The 13,825-nt window shown below is 32.1% G+C and overlaps 1 protein-coding gene across 1 annotated transcript in view; it reads left to right on the top strand.

Annotated features, from left to right (window-relative positions):
• LOC148938617 (uncharacterized) overlaps positions 1–8,561 on the top strand; it is a 35,640-nt gene extending 27,079 nt beyond the window's left edge. Inside the window, exon 3 of the mRNA XM_089107660.1 lies at positions 8,293–8,561. Within this exon, the coding sequence (XP_088963786.1) occupies positions 8,293–8,459 (167 nt within the window). The 3' untranslated portion in view covers positions 8,460–8,561. The remainder of the gene's footprint in view (positions 1–8,292) is intronic.
• The last annotated feature ends 5,264 nt before the right edge of the window (positions 8,562–13,825 follow it).

Raw genomic sequence — 13,825 nt, 5'->3', positions numbered from 1 at the left:
GATGACACACAACATAGAAACGAGACACGCACAGACACGACACACAAACAGAGTCATAGTGAGAGAGATATCCAAAAGTTGGGTTGACCTAGGTTCACTTAGAGTGGCGCGCCACTCTAAGTGAACCTAGGTCAACCCAACTTTTTGTAGATCTCTCTCAATCGGAATGTGTGTTTTTCGTGTCTGTGTATGTGCCGGTTCAAGTTGCTGGTGCCGTATCTGTGGGTGTGTTTTCTAAAAAACAAGACTTTATTAACATGAGTAGTTGTCTAAAAGCTCACTTGTAATCACGTGGGCTGACCAATCGGGTGATCATTAATCGTTTGTATTTGAACCCATGACAGGCCTAACCATCGAATATATTTTAAAAACGTGTTTAATCACGTTTCTTGAATGATTCAAAATGAACTTTGAAAAATCAAGAAAATGTAACTGTGACAGGGTAAACCACAAGCAAACACTACTGAAATATTACAACTATTTCAATTATAATAAATAAAAGAATAGTGAAAAGTGAAAAAAATAAAGAATCTTTATATTTTAAACTTTAAAACAAAAACACTATACTAATTAATAGTACGAAAATTTAAATTCAACGAAAAAAAATAAATAAGGAAATGATAATATAAATTAAAATTAAAATTTTAAACGTAAAAGCCCAAAAAACACCAACTGACATATTCAAACTCTTGAATTTCAAATAATTTTATAATATATGAACTTTGAAAAATCAAGAATTTTTATCTCTGAATAGTTAAACACCAACCAGAAACTACAAATATTTTTGATCTCTTGCATCTCAACAAGAGTAATTCAGAATGATCATTATAAAATCATGAAAATGTAAGTTTGAAAAGGTTAACCACAACCAAACACTACTTAAATAATCCAACACTAGAAATTCATCTAAAGAATTTCGAATTCAAAAATTAAAAATCTCTAAACTTGACCAGTCACATTGAAAAACAAACACACAACCGACTGAAATATACCAACTCTTGCATTTCAGTGAAAGAAATTCAAAATGAACTTTGAAAAATCAATAAAATGTACCTGTGACAAGGTAAACCACAACCAAACACTACTGAAATATTCCAACTCTTGCATTTCAATGACAGAAATTCAAAGTGAACTTTGAAAAATCAAGAAAATGTAACTGTGACAAGGTAAATCACAATCAAACACTACTGAAATGTTCCAACTCTTGCATTTCAACGAAACAATTTCAAAATGAACTTTGAAAAATAAAGAAGATGTAACTGTGACAAGGTAAAACAAAACCTAACACTACCGAAATATTCAAACTGTTGCATTTCAACGAAAGAAATTCAAAATGAACTTTGAAAAAATAAAGATTTTGTTACTTACTTACAAATATTTTAATAATTTCTTTAATTAAATTTCATCAGTTTGCATCCGAGACACGTCTTCATGAAAGATATTGTTAATTGCTAATAATTTTTCCTTAATTTACTGAATATAATTTATGCCTCGACTAGCTAAGTCTTTATCTTCTTGACTGGAATTTCAGTATTGTTTATCTATGAGTTGAATTCAAGAAAGACAATGTTACGTATTGAGAATTTTTTTTCATAATGTAAGTTATCAAATTTATAAATCATTTATCTAATTTATAATTGTTTTTTATAAAGATAAAAAATAGTTAATTACTTGCGATTTTTTAATAATTTATTGAATTAAGTATATGTACTGTATAGAAATGAGGTGAAAACGATAAGAGTTTGTTAATTAATTACAAATAATTAAATAATCAATTGAATTATATTTCTGTATTGTTTATCAAAGAGATTAATTAGATAAATATTAATTTTTTTTTAATAAATTATTAAATTAAATTTCCGTAGTGTTTATACAAGAGTTGACTTCAATAAATATATTGCTAATTACTTAGAATTTTTTCATAATTTATCTACTTAAATTTATACAACGTGTATCTAATTCATGAAAACAATAAATAGTTTTTTAATTACTTTGACTTTTGTCATAATTTCTCGAACGGAATTTCTTTTTTGTTTATTCTGCCGTCTAATTCAAGAAAGAGTTTGCTACTTGCTTAAAATTTTTTCATAATTTCTTTAATGAACTGTCTTTTTTATTTACCCAGGAGGCGAATTCAAGAAAGAATTTGCTACTTACTTAAAATTTTTGATAATTTATTAAATGAAATTTATGAATTGTGTATACATGATGTAAAATGAGTGTGTTACCTATTAATAATTCCTTCATAATTTCTTGAATGACATTTATGTAGTGTGTATCCAATAGGGGGAATCAATAAAGACTTTATTACTTAATTACGATTTTATTACTATTTCTTGACCTAAATATATGCGTTGGGTCCAGGAAGAAGATTCAAGAAAGCTATTGTTACTAACTTACAATTTCTTAATAATTTAATGAAATGAATAAAACTATTATAAAGAATAAAGACGGGTTAGGCATAAAGATATTTATTGCTTAAGCGTATTAACATATTTTTGACAGAATTTGCTACTTACTTACAATTTTTTGATAATTTCTTAAATGAAATTTCTGCATTGTGTATCCATGATGTAACTTCAAGAAAGAGTTTATAGTTTTCTTATAGTTTAGTCATAATTTATTGAATGAAATGTCTTTTTTTATTTATAAAAGAGATGAATTAAATAAAAAATTTGTCAACCTGTGTATGACAATAGATGTATGAACATTCCTTTTCTTAAATCTTAAACGTTTTATTAGACATTATAAACGTTTGATATGCTAGCGTACTCTAAAAATAATGATCACATAACAATTTAATGCGAAATATATTTATAATGAAATAATGCTCTGTAGAATTTTAATACAATAAATATATTATGATACATTATTAATATCAGCAATTAACTTTTGACATTTTGAATCTGTTCCATAAAATAGTTCACCATATTACCTCTTGATATTATAGCTATTGTCTTCTCTTAGTTCGTAATCAGTAGAATAATTATTAGTAAATTTTGAGTCATACAAAATATTTACTGTTGTTTCATCAAAATGCTCAATATGATTTTAATCTTTTGTATTATGTTGTTAAATGAATGTTTTAACAATGGCAGTAAAGTTTGCTGGTGTTTTTTTTTTAATCTATTCATCTTTATAGTCCTTCGTGATATTTTCTGACAATGCTCTTTTTATTTTTCTGGCAATTTCACCGTCTATTATCACATCATTTTTACACAGTTAACAGTTTCGGCACGTAGACAAGATATGGATTACGATATTAGTAGGAGAGTAGGCCTTTCTTTTATTGATCTCCCGTTGAATGCTAATACATGAAAGATGACCAGTGGATGTATCAGTAGGTACTGTGTTACCTGCAATAGTAGCAAGGAGTTGTACTCTATCATCAATGATTATTTTTATGTTGGCATTCTCTTTGAGTGCAATCATCTCTGGAGATCTCAATCTCGCATAACCCCCAACATAAGAGTTGAATTTTTTCGGTATTCCAAAGAAATTTAATTCCTTACTGTCATGACACTAAATGCATACATTTCCAATAGTGCTACCACATGTTCTTTTTTCAAAGTTTAAATATTTCTTTTTGTCGGCATTAAATGCTACAATAACATTGTTATGTAAACACACTGTATTAAAATGTTCCGTCTTCACCTTTTTTTTAAAAGATATGACTTATGTGTTTATCGTTCCACTGCGTAAAAAAATACTGATTTAATACATGCAACAGATTAGGTTGTGTCAATAACCAGTCATAGATTACAAGTGTGAAAGTCACAGCGTGTATCCGACCAATCGACTAGTGCTGTCAATAAACTATCATAGAATGTCAGTGGGAAAGTCAAATCGTGTCTTTGACAAATCATAGAGCGCAAGAGTTACAACTGTAAGCATATTTTGACATTTTGAGTTATGTACAGAAAGAAAGAAATAAATAAAGTTGAAAAATTTCGAAGTTTTAAAAAGTTTGAATTAAACACTTTTAGGATATTGAGTGTATTTAATTAAAAAATAGTTAATTAAAGAGTCTCTCAAACCACTTAAAGATATTTTAAAATATAAAAAAAATAATTTTTTAACACAAACATGTATTTTTTAATTACAATAAATTACATAAACACCACACGTTCAACGTCATCTGAGTCTCTCACACCACTTACACATATTATAAAAGATACAAAAACTAATTCTAAAAAACGGATTATTTTTATTTTAATAGTCCAACTTTTATAATATAAAAAATTACTGATTACAATTAGTCTCTCAATACGCTTAAATCTATTTTAAAATTTGATAACAATAAATATTACAAAATACTATTAATAGAATATATACATAACAGTACAGATACTCCACTATGACCATGTCCACAGGGGCTATAAAACAAATGAAAGCTCTTTTAAAATATAGAAAAACTTAGTCTGTCACACACAACGTTCTTTTTTATTGACAACCACGGAAGGAAAAAACTCATAGACAAAGTACAATGAGTCGCTCAATACACTTCAAGCTATATTAAAATATAAAACCAATAATAATTTCACACCCAAAGTAAGATTTTAAATACAATACCGTAAAGAAAAAACACACTGACTATTGCACATGTGTCTCTCAATTCTCTTACATCTAATTTAATTGAAAAAATCAAATAATTATTAACAAAAAAATAACTTTTTTAATTAATAAAAAGAAAATAAACATCACAAGTACTATTTAAAATGAGTCTCTCAATCAAATTAAAGCTAATGTAAAAGGTAAAACAAATAAGTTTTTAACACAAAAATTTATTTTTTAACGAGAATCAATTAAAGAAAAATAACCCGTACTTTTGCAACGGACTCTCAATATCCTTAAATCTATTTTAAAATATACAAAACTACATAATTAACACAAAAATTTAGTTTTTAATGACCATCAATTAACTAAAAATCAAACGGTCTTTTGCGAATTACTATCACAATCCACTAATATCTAATTTAAAAGAAAAACAAAATAAATATAAAACACAAAAAAGTCGTTTTTAATGACCATCAAGTAAATAAAAATCAAACGGACATAGTCAACTGAGTATCTCAATCAACGTCATGATCATTTAACATATAAAACAACTCATAATTTAACAAAAAAATATAGATTTTAATGACAAACACGTAAACAAACATCACACCTAATTATTTTCCTTATTCTCTAAATCCAATTAAATTTCATATATAATATAAAAACTATACTAATAAAACAAGACAATTTCTTTTTTATTTACAATCAAGTAAATAAAAATCACACGGAATTAGGCACCTGGGTCTCTCACTACCCTTAAAGATCTATTCAAATATAAAAAAACTAAATAATTACAATTAAAATTTAGGTTTTAATTAAAAACAATTAACTAAAAATCACACCGGTTTAGGAACCTGAGTCTCTCAATCCCCATAAAGATCTTTTAAAAGACACAAAAAAAAATTATTTAACAATAAAATATCGTTTTTAATGAACTTCACGTAAATAAAAATCACACGGACTTAGGCAACTGACTCTCTCAAACCCAGTAAATATAAATTACAAGATACAAACACTACTTAATTAACAGAAAAATTTATTTTTTAATTACAATAAAGGCAATATAAATCACAAGGAATTAAGCAACTGAGTCTCTCAATCCCCTTAAAGATCATTTAAAAGATACAATAACTAATACTTTAAAACAAAAAGTTCGATTTTATTTACCATCAAGTAAATAAAAATAACAAGGAATAAGGCACCTGAGTCTCTCACTCCACTTAAAGAACTTTTAAAATATAAAAAAACTAATTATTTCACACACACATTTATTTTTTAATTAGAGTCACGGAAATAAAAATCACCCGGAATTAGGCACCTGAGTCTCTCAATCCCCGTAAAGTTCTTTTAAAATATAAAAAAACTAATTATTTAACAAATAGAACCCCCATGTAACTGAACCCCTGTATAACTGAAACACCTGTACAACTGAACCTCCGTGCTAAATTTCATTATGTTTAATATCTAGTCACCAAATGCTCCAAGCCTCAGAAGAAAAATGGATTTTGAAAACAGGGAGCCCGATGTACGAACAAGAAAAAGTGAGAGGCCCCAGTCACCTGAACGCGCCGTGGAACAGAAACAGGGGCTAAAAGAAATCACTCCGTGCACGTGGAGCCTCGGTAACAGCACCCGCGTGCCCCACACCCCGCTCGGCCACCCCCCACCCTCCTACACATTGTAAGCCCTTTATGTTTAAATTTAAAATATTTTTAAAACGTTAATTACGTATTATGCAGACCACATCGGCGAGGTAAAGCTAGGTCAAGTCACAATGTCATTCTATTGTTACTTTTCAATTAAGCTATTGAATACTTTCTAGCAATGTCCCTTGTAAGCGTCTACGCAAATATCTTTTCGCAAAAAATTCGCAAATCTCGTAAACTAAAGAAGTAATTACCCTTTTCATTACAAAAATAATTGCATAACAATGAAACAAGACGTGCTGGTTTTTTGAGCTTATCACCAAAAAGACAGTGAACTTTGAAACTTGAATCTCTTTGAAAAGGTGTAGAGCTTCTATAGAAGTATTACCTAGATGCGAGGGGCTACTCACACTCTTTGAAAAGGTGTAGAGCTTCTATAGAATAGAATTACCAGAAAAACCGGAAGGAACGTAAAGGCCGCAATAAACAGGATGGAACATAAAGTGCGCAAAATGGAAGGTACTACTCTACTCAAGAATTTATTTTACTGTTATTTTATTTTTATTTTCAAAGTTGTAAGAACTGGAAAAGAAAATATTTGTGATATAATTCATTTTCAGTGAAGCTCCAACGACGCAGTAGTTTTTTGGTTTTTACAGTTAAGGAAAGGGACAGTATCCAAACTCTTGTTTGTAGTGAAACTATGTTTCCCCCCAGGACAACACTTACAACGCCAACCCCCCGGACCCTGGGGGGTTGTGTTGATACCGGAAATATTGTTACCTAATTTTTGAACAAATTTTTAAAAACCTGGCTATCTCAGAATTTGTAGCGGATGGGTTTGGGAAAAAAGGGTGCGGTGGGGGGCTAGTTGCCCTTAAATCTCTTGACTCTTGAAAAATAAACTAGAACTTTCATTTCCTATTGCCTTCCGTAAGTTCTAGAGCAAAGATAACCTAATACACAAAAAAAATGTTGGAGATCCCCTGAAAACAGGACCCAAAAATTGGCCGAATAGCTTTTTATGGACTCGAAAGTCAATTGCTTTTTAATGGCTTGAACACTACACACCTAAATAACTGGCCTAAGAAAACGCTAGTGTGAAAACGATAGGTTTGGAGGTATAGGCCCCCATAAATGGGGCTAAAAATATGCTGGGAAGACATAATGTCCAATCAGCTTGAAATTTTAATAGGTTGGTATCTGGCTCAATAGAACCTTTATAATTTTTGGGGAGGGAGGCTAGTAGCAGTTCCATCTATCAAATCAAGTAACTAAATTTCCCAGGCACTGATCAGTTCAAAATTTATACCCATCAGTCTGTAAACGTAAGACACCCTAATTAGAAAATAAAACAACTTAAAAGACGTCCTACAAGAAAAATAAAAATATGAGAGCCCAAACTTCACGAGAAAAAATATTGTTAATCAGAAAAGGGGGCCCAAAAAGGACTAAAAAACTTTGTTTTATCGGTTTGATTCATGCATCCTTAAATCCCTGAGTCAAGAAGAGCCTTTTGTAAAAAAGGATTTTTAAGCTGGTGTATGATCCCCCCAAACATAAAGCAAATTCATTATAGCCCATAAGTGTTGGAAATAGTTGTAGGACAACGGTTTCTAAAGAAAGAATAAGCATTAAATGAACGTTCAGAAAAAAATTAACACTGAAAACGACCTGCTTTCTGATTAGCCATATATGGTTGCCCAAAAAAGAAAAGCTTCGGCAAACTGTCATCCATCATCCGGAGAACGTGCTCTAACCATCTTGACCTTTTCCTCATTACAGCCCTAGAAAGCAGGATTGAACCGCACTTTTTGTACAGCCTACTGTTTTAAATACGGTCAGTCAGTCGGGTACCCAAAGCAATCCGTAAATAATTTCTCAATTTTCTGGAATGAAAAATAGAATCTGGGTTATTGGAATAAATGATAAACAGTAAAAATAGTAAAGACGTACGCATTTTAGCTAGTGCACTTCCATGTGGTTCTTCTTTGCTTCTCAAATATTCCTGTGCAATTATAATATTTTTACTTTTGCAAAAAATATTGGCGCAAAACGATTGTTTTCTCTCATGTTTTCTATTTTTCAGGAAAAAAAAATCAACGTCGTAACAGGCCATCAGGCCAACGGCCACAAAGTAACAGGCCAACAGGCCAACGGCCACAAGGAAATTATGGCTATAACGGCAATAGTAATGGAAGCCCATCCTATGGATATAATAATGGAGGTCGGCCGGGCTATGGATTTGGTCGTTAGCCTGCATTTTCTGATTTCGTATTTTGAATTTTCACTAAAAATATGAAACATGTATTCAAACTTCACTTATAACATTTTTTCAATAAAAGAAAATGATTTTTATATCAATCTTGGAAAGTATTTGTCTTATATAGCTGATGAAGAAAGTCAATGAAGTAGTTTATTTTGTTTTCATCTTAGCATATTTATATTTTTTCGTCTTTAAGCAACGGTATTTTTTATCTAAAACAAAAATATTGGTTAATGTTTATTCTATTGTTATCATATAGTTTTTTAGTGATAATTCTTAACTATTATTAAGTTAATTTTTTAGTATTTGTGTTAATATAGAGCAGATTAAGTTAACCAAAAAATTTTTGCTTATGCGGTTGTCTCTATTAAGGTTGTCTCTATTCCGACATTTAAATTGCTCAGTAAATCACATGAAAACATGCATCTTTGGTAATTTTCGTTTTGCATTGTAACACTAACAATGTAGCGTATGCACAATCAAACATATTGTTGCCAGCATACTGTTACCCAATTGCCAGGCTGTCCCCAGTATTTTTTTTCTGAGGGGGTTTTACTTAAAGATTGTTTTCGGAGGGGGGGGGGTTACACAAAAAAATCTAAAAAAAACGCATACAAAATTTGTTTATATCCATTTTAGTTACGTTTTTACGGGTAAAAAAAATTCGGGTGGGGTTCAAACCCCCCAAATCCCTCCTCTGGATACGGCCTTGCCCAATTGAATTCACAGTCAAAAGAATTTAATAACATTGAGCAGGTTTTTGAAATAATGCAATCTTTATCTTGGGATTAAAAATTGACTAGCATGGCGTGCCAGGAATGAAATTTCTGTAACTCTTTAAAGCTGTACTAAATTTTGAAGGTGGATTGAAACCCATATCTGTAAGATAGAGTCATATCTAAAAGAATTTAGGTCGGTGTGATTTTTCTTTCTTGTGCCTATGATTAAAAAAAAAAATATATGCGTTTTTTCTGGAAAAGAATAAAACGTATCGAATAATGCTTTTCCGTAAGCAGTGGAAAAGGAAGTTATTTAAAATTTGACAACGCTTCCATTTTCATAATCAATTTTAATGCATAGGCCAGTGTTAACAATGGGTCTAAGTCATTATTTGACCAGATTTTCAAAAATGGTTTTTATTTCACAAAATATTTGACAGTAAATTTAAGAAAAAGCCAAAACCCAAAGTTTTACTAAAGTTATATGCGTATTTAAATTTATCGCCAAAAACAACTAGCCAGGAACAGTTACTAGTGGGGGAATTTACTTTCCAAATTAGGCCAATCTAGTAGTTTTTCGCTAGTTTCAAATGACGGAGGCAAACAATAAAAATCAGTCTATTTCACAGTCCAGCTCATGAAAAATATCTTAATTTGAGTGGATATAATAGAAAGTTTTGTCTTTTATGTACATAATCACAGCTTAATTTTCTAGCATCATGTATTGGAAAGAGTATGAAAACTGTCAAGGACCATATTTTCAGCGGTTACAAATACAAAAATGTTCTAATATTTTTTTTTGTAATGTATAGCAACTCCATTAAAACTTGAAGTAATTTAGTTCTTCCTAGACCCTCTGTGGTGAATTGGGTATAAACGAAGCTTTGGTGGACATCTTCCATAGTTGCACTGGCTGGGAAATCCTCCTATTGGGGTCCTATTGATGTATGTGCATATCGAAGATCACTGTTGTGCACGCACCAGAGTGCATTTCTCGGTCTCTTTTCGAGTTGGCGCCATCGTGGTTGCTATTGCTCCACTTAGTTTGGGATCTTTGACTCGTCCATCCGCCCTCAAAACGTCTTTTGTCAAAAAAAAGTTAAACAAGAACGTTGAACGTTCGTGTCTAAGTGGATAAGGTTTGAAATGGGAACATTGTAGTCATTCACTCGTCAGTCTTTTCCCAGGACTAAAGCAAAAGACGTGACAGTAAATAACCAAAATAAAAAGAGGAAGATTGTTAGGTCACAGAGAGATATTTTCTCCTCGGTCACGCCCATTAATTAGTTCCTGTTTAAATGTATTTCAATGCCCAAAATGTTGATGTAAGTATAAAACACGGCTACTATGAATAATTTTATATGCAGCAACTCCCGTTCGAAAGTGTCCATTTTAAGATATTTTCCAATAAAATTATTTCATTGCTTTATAATATCTAGTAAATTTAAATTTAATACCCAATAGTTCTAATAATGGACCCCTCAAAGCTCTAGAAGGTCTGTCCTAAAAAAATCAACTTACACACTTTGTTTAAACAAATTAATGTCTGCATATATGGGACTATTTGCACTAATATTTTCAAATTATATGAGTTAACCTCTATTTATGTTGACGACTCCAAAGTCATACATAGAATTAAGAGGAAGACTATTTGCTATGAATGTGTATCATATGCAGCACAATAGCGCTGCCTAAGTAAAGAGCAATGTTGGCACAATGTGTAATTTTTTTTTCTCCATAACCGGGCACTTCGTATCGAAGAAGTTGTCGTAGAAACTTCGAAAAGGGCTCACTCGATTGGAAATTGGAGTGGCTAGTACCCTTTTTAATAGTCGAAAGTGATTGGACGGCAACTAGCCCCCCCCCCACGCCCATCATTCCCCAAACATACTGTTCAGCGTATTTGATTTCCAGATAGAAAATATATTTTTGAGGAGGGCACTCCCCCACAACTCTCGGGGCAAGGGTTTTAAGTTCTGCCCTGAGGGTATATAAGAACGATGTTGGCACAATGTATTATTTATTATTCTTTTCCTTTAGCAGGGCACTTCTTATCGAAGAAGTTGTCGTAGAAACTTCAAAAAGGGTTCATTCAATTATAAATTGGAGTGGCTTGTGCCCTTTTTAATAGTCGAAAGTGATTGGAAGGCAAATAACACCCCTTTTACGCCCACCATTTCCCAAAACATATTAAAAAAAAACTTTTAGATAGCCATTATGCTCAACATGTTTGATTTCCGTATGTAAATTATATTTCTGACAATCAGACTCCCCCACACCCCTCAGGGCAATGTTTTTAAGTTATGCCCTGGCGGTATGTAATGTTTTTATAAATGGCGTTATCGTAGGAACTTCAAAAAAGGCACATTCGATTGGAAATTCAAAGGGCTAGTGCCCTTTTTAATAGTCGAAAGTGATTGGAGGGCAACTAGCCCCCCCCCCCTCCCACGCCCTTCAATCGCCCAAGCACATCCAATCAAATTTTTGAGATAGCCATTTTGTTCAGCGTAGTTGATTTCCGAATAGAAAATACGTTTCTGAGGAGGACACTCCCCCACAACCTTGGGGGCAAGGGTTATAAGTTATGCCCTGGGAGCATATAAGGTTTTTATAGAATGTTTTGTCGTAGATACTTCAAAAAGGGCTCACTCGATTGGAAATTGAAATGGCTAGTGCCCTTTTTAATAGTCGAAAGTGATTGAAAGGCAACTAACACCCCTTCGCGCCCACCATTTCCCCAAACACATCCAATTAAAATTTTGAGATTGCCAATTTTTCCCACGACATTCAAAGTTCGGGAAATTATACCTTTGAGCAGAACACTCCCCCCACAGTCTTCAGGGCAAGGGTTATAAGTTATATCCTTGGAGCATATAAGGTTTTTATTGAAATCTTTGTCTTAGAATCTTGAAAAAGGGCTCATTTGATTTAAAATTCAAAGGGCTAGTACCCGTTTTAAGAGTTGAAAGTGATTTGAGGGCAACTAACCCCCCTCTCACGCTCACCTTTTCCCCAAACACATCCAATTCAAATTTTTAGATAGTCATTTTTTTTCAACGTAGTTGAAAACTTTGGAAATTATGTCTTTAAGGATGACAGCCCCTCCCCCACAGCCCTCAGGGCAAGGGTTGTAAGTTATGCCCGGGGGGAAAATGAAGTTTTTATTGAAAGCGCTGTCGTAGAAACTTCAAAAGGGCTCATTCAACTGAAAATTGAAAGGCCTAGTGCCTTTCTTAATAGTTGAAACTGATTGGATAGCAACTAACGGCCCTCACACGACAACCATTTTCCCAAACACATCTAATCAAAATTTTGACATATCTATTTTGTTCAATGCAGTTGAAAGTTCTGGAAATTAGGTCTTTTAGTATGATAACCCCCTCAGAGCCCTCAGTGCAAGGGTTGTAAGTTATGCCCTGGGGGCATATAAGGTTTATATAGAAAGTTGTTGTATAAATCATAGGCCTAAGTAAAGAACGATGTTGGCACAATATATTTTTTTCATACCAGGTCACTTCGTATCGAAGGAGTTGTAGTAGAAACTTCGAATAGGGCTCATTCGATTGGAAATTAGAGTGGCTAGTGCCATTTTTAATAGTCAAAAGTGATTGGAGGGCAACTAGCCCCCCTCCTCACGCCCATTATTCCCCCAAACATTCAAATTTTAGTGAAAAAATACAAATGAATGTGCATTGACAGTTTAATATACAAATACTAATATTTAGTAATCAAAATGTTAATATTATTTGATTTATTGAAGTTATAAAAGTAAAAACATTTATATTTTTTCAGTAAAGTGCAAATTTTGTTCTGGCCTTGGGCAAGTATAGGGGTTTTGCACCCAACTTATGTTAATTTCTGCTCGTTTTGAGTTTGACTCGGTTATTTGCTGTAATTTCTGGTCGTTTTTGGTTTCATTTATTTATCGATGCTGATTTGTGGTAGTTTCACGCTTGGTAGATTATTTGATTTTATTTTTGCTCATTTTTTGTTTAATGGAGTTCTTTACTTTTCTTTGAAAAACTTATTTTGTGGGAAAAGTTTTTTTAATTAATATAGACAGACGTATAAGATTACTATTTCTGTAAGAAGTCACTAGTTCGTTCATTAATAAGTCAGCGCTGGTGTGTTGGCTCTGATGACACATATAAGCAATTTAAAACTAGCCGTTTAACATTAGGCTAGTTCCTTTGCAATGAAGTATGACGTATGTTTGGATTAGCCTCTGTTGGTATTCTCTGATAAGAATATTCTGAGAATCGGTATTCTTTGATACCAATTTCGTTTTTAAATACCGATTTTTTTTTTACCGATTTCCATCCTATACGAACGGTGGCGCAAAAAAGTAGGGAGTGTGGCATGTTTTTTTTTATGCATGAAGACAAAGTGAAATCCTGGTGGGGACGGGGGGGTGTAAAACAATAAAATTCAAGATAATCAGGGCACAAATCCTTTGGGAAAGAGCATTAATTGCCCCTCTCCTATGCTAATTAGCCTTCTTGGGCCTTGGCTCAAAACTAAAATGATACTCTGATCTATAAATTATCCTATTTACAACATGTAATAATTATTACCCAAATTTTACTAATAAATTAAAATTTAATACAACTTTTCCAAGATTTGCTAAAAGTTTGCTT

Source organism: Artemia sp. Qi Xiang Cuo, unplaced genomic scaffold (genome assembly GCF_049724085.1).
Source record: "Artemia sp. Qi Xiang Cuo unplaced genomic scaffold, ASM4972408v1 HiC_scaffold_3078, whole genome shotgun sequence".
NCBI classification, from domain to species: Eukaryota; Metazoa; Arthropoda; class Branchiopoda; order Anostraca; family Artemiidae; genus Artemia; species Artemia sp. Qi Xiang Cuo.
This window is presented reverse-complemented; position numbering and strand designations above follow the sequence as displayed.